At 33.3% G+C, this 3336-nt stretch overlaps 1 protein-coding gene across 1 annotated transcript; it reads right to left on the reverse strand.

Annotated features, from left to right (window-relative positions):
• Nucleotides 1–643: 643 nt before the first annotated feature.
• Nucleotides 644–1808, reverse strand: LOC148312936 (larval cuticle protein 16/17-like). Its single transcript, XM_088270989.1, has 2 exons — nt 1800–1808; nt 644–949 (listed from the first exon to the last, which is right to left on the reverse strand). The coding sequence occupies exons 1-2, from the start codon at nt 1806–1808 to the stop codon at nt 644–646; spliced, it is 315 nt and encodes a 104-aa protein (XP_088127115.1).
• Between the last annotated feature and the right edge of the window lie 1528 nt (nt 1809–3336).

Consider the following 3336-nt stretch of genomic DNA (forward strand, 5'->3'; position numbering starts at 1 on the left):
CCAGGATTCGAACCTCACATACTAATATAAGAGTTTCTGCTTGGTAAAAAGCTTTTTTATATCTCACCAATAGATGTCTCAAGTGAAGTTATAGTGATTCAAGAACAAGGTTTCTAAATTGGTTCATATATATATATATATATATATATATATATATATATATATATATATATATATATATATATATATATATATATATATATATATATATATATATATATATATATATATATATATATATATATATATATATATATATATATATATATATATATATATATATATATATATATATATATATTTATATATATATATGTATATATATATATATATATATATATATATATATATATATATATATATATATAAATAATATATATATATATATATATATATATATATATATATATATATATATATATATATATATATATATATATATATATATATATATATATATATATATATATATATAAATATATAGAACTTCCAAGAATTTGAGTAGTGTGGTTGTCAACAATGGGTAGAATTGGTGAATGTTACACGTGTGTAAAGTGAAAAGTAAAACATTATTAATTAATATTTCATTCAAGGTTTTTATTATAATCATACATTGTTAGCGGTGGTCAGAAGCGGATTGGGTTTAGGCGACGACGGATTTGGGCAGATGATCTCCCTCGGCCCGGAAGCCCTTCTCGTCGGCCACGTACTTGGTGCGGTAGAGCTTGCCGTCATCAGAGACGAAGGAGTACTCCCCCTCCTTGACGAGCACGTAGTCCTTGCCGTCCAGCGTGGGCTTGAGGGCGCCGGACTCCGTGAACACGGTCCCGTCCCCGCTGCGGTAGCGCAGGGCGAACTGGCCCGCCTCGTCGCGCACCTCGCTCCTCTCCAACACGGGAATGTGGGCAGCTGAAGCAACACCCAACGCCAGCAGAGCGACCAACAAGACCTAGAATCACAAAATGTAATACTTTAGTTATAACTACCAACGGTATATACATCTCCGAATGCTGGATGATGTATAGCACCTTCTAGGCAACTAGAATCCGCTGAAATGCGAATGCTCAGATGGTCAGCGAGTGTCCCTTAAGAGACAAAATAAAGAGTTCACGCATTCGTGAAAGCAAGGACGCAAAAAACATTAAAAGGAAGGTAGAGGGAAGACAATTGAGATGGTATGTATGGGCATAAAGGACGTAGAGAACCCGAACATGTAGTTAACCAGGCAATAGAAATGGATCTTCCTAGAAACTTATCTAGAAGAAAACCAAGGAACTCATGGGTGATGTAGAAAGATAACATGATACGAACTTCAAATTTTGAAGGCATGGCCTAGGTGACGTTATCCAAGATAGAAGGACCTATAACCTGAGGACGAGGAGAGCTGACCCAAGGATAATAAGCTGGGATGTAGCCAGAAAGAAGAAGTTATAGCTACCAATGGTAGCCGACATAGCGTGTAGTTGCCAGGAGGCTATAGGAGCGGGTGGGCCATGTGTCCAGACAAGATGACAGGTATGGCAGGTGGATAAGAAATGTTATGGAGTGGTGACTTATAATGATGGGGGAAATAGAAGGACGCCGAGGCTTCGCAACATTCTCGACTGGACCGGGATGAGAGGAGCGAAGGAGTTGTTCTGGACGTTGCAGGATCTTGAAGCCTTTGCTATAGTGATCTCCAACGAAGAGATATCCAAGAAGAAGAAGAAGTGGCGACCGAGAAACGCGGGCCGTCAACCATCGAGATGAACAGATGACAGTTATAGCAAATGACAGTTATAGCATATTTGTCAACTTACCAATTTCATTTTGTGTGTGTGATGTTTTCAGCTTTCCCAAACAAAAGTGACTGATGCAATTATCTTTTGAAATCTCCCATTTATAGTTCTTTCATCGACGTTATGAAAACAAGTTATTTTGCAAATTGAAATTTAATTTTATTATTATTGGTCGAACTAACACTGAAGGGCAGACGTTATTGAATTTTAATGAAGTTATTTGCAATTAACAAACACATTTGCTCGAATTCGCTAAACCTGTTAAAAGTTTGACCGTGTAGCGAAATGTGAATATAAAAAAATACACGTGATACAAGTGAAACATACATTTGGACATCTCAACATAGATGAAGAAAAAAATGGAAGTCTAGGTATTTATTTATACACGTGCAACTTTCACTATTCTACCCACGGTTGACAACCTCGCCACTCAAATGTTTGGAACTCCCAGATGTACTCCTAGATGATAAACCCTGTAAATACCCAGTCTTCTATGTTCTTCTTCATCTTTGTATAGATGTCAAAATGTAAAAATAACTCCTACTAGGACATACCCAAAATTTAGTTAATAGGCTTATTTTTTTTCTATCCATCACTGAATTGTCGTCATACTATGATATATCAATAAATACATATGTGCACAAATTAATTTCAACAAATGGCGCTGCCATACCGATGGAAATGTTTTGAAGGACAACATTTAAAAACCTTTGTTGGTATATTAAAAGCACACAAATATATATATATATATATATATATATATATATATATATATATATATATATATATATATATATATGGGTGTGTGTGTGTGTGTGTGTGTATTTATACACAAACACAATTTAAAAGGAAATCTGAGAGCATGTATGACTGTATGTATGGATTAGAAGGAAACTAGGAGCATGTCAGGAGAGAAAAGTTTGGCGTTCCATCCTCTTCCTACCCCTCAAGTGAAATGGCATGTGTAGTAGTAGAAGTATATATATGTATATACAAATACATATATGCATATAAATTTAACTTTACAGTTATCAAATTTCTTAATTCAATTGTAAAAACCCTTACCCAAATTATTCAATTTTATTTGAGTGAAAAGCAATGTCTTAAAAATGAACTCACTAGAGGATCAATAAATTAATTCTGTTTGCCTCAATTCACATCAAATTAAGATCGTTAAATTTTATTGTGTGAACGCTAGATTATTTTACACAGCTTAAAAGCAATAAATTACAAATTATCTTTCTATTTTCGGTTTGTTTTTTAAAAAAAAAAGGAATTTGAATCATAAGAAAAACTATCAAGAAACGTCTTCCTGATATCGCTTATCTTAGACCTATGATCGTAACATCAATTTTCCTAATTTTTATTATAGACTAACTGTATGGCCACTCATTGCTGTGGTCCAGTCTGGTTAAATAAATAAAATAAACATACTTTAATAGACGTATATTGTCACAAAATTTCATATTAAAATTGTTTTTTTAATTAAACACTTGAATATACCAATTTAATGAGTTTTATTTATATAAACGACTCGTTTCGAAAACTTACAGATGTT

The sequence above is a fragment of the Brachycentrus maculatus genome, unplaced genomic scaffold, assembly GCF_059751285.1.
Source record: "Brachycentrus maculatus isolate JH-2025_06_01 unplaced genomic scaffold, ASM5975128v1 h1tg000028l, whole genome shotgun sequence".
Classification (NCBI taxonomy): Eukaryota; Metazoa; Arthropoda; class Insecta; order Trichoptera; family Brachycentridae; genus Brachycentrus; species Brachycentrus maculatus.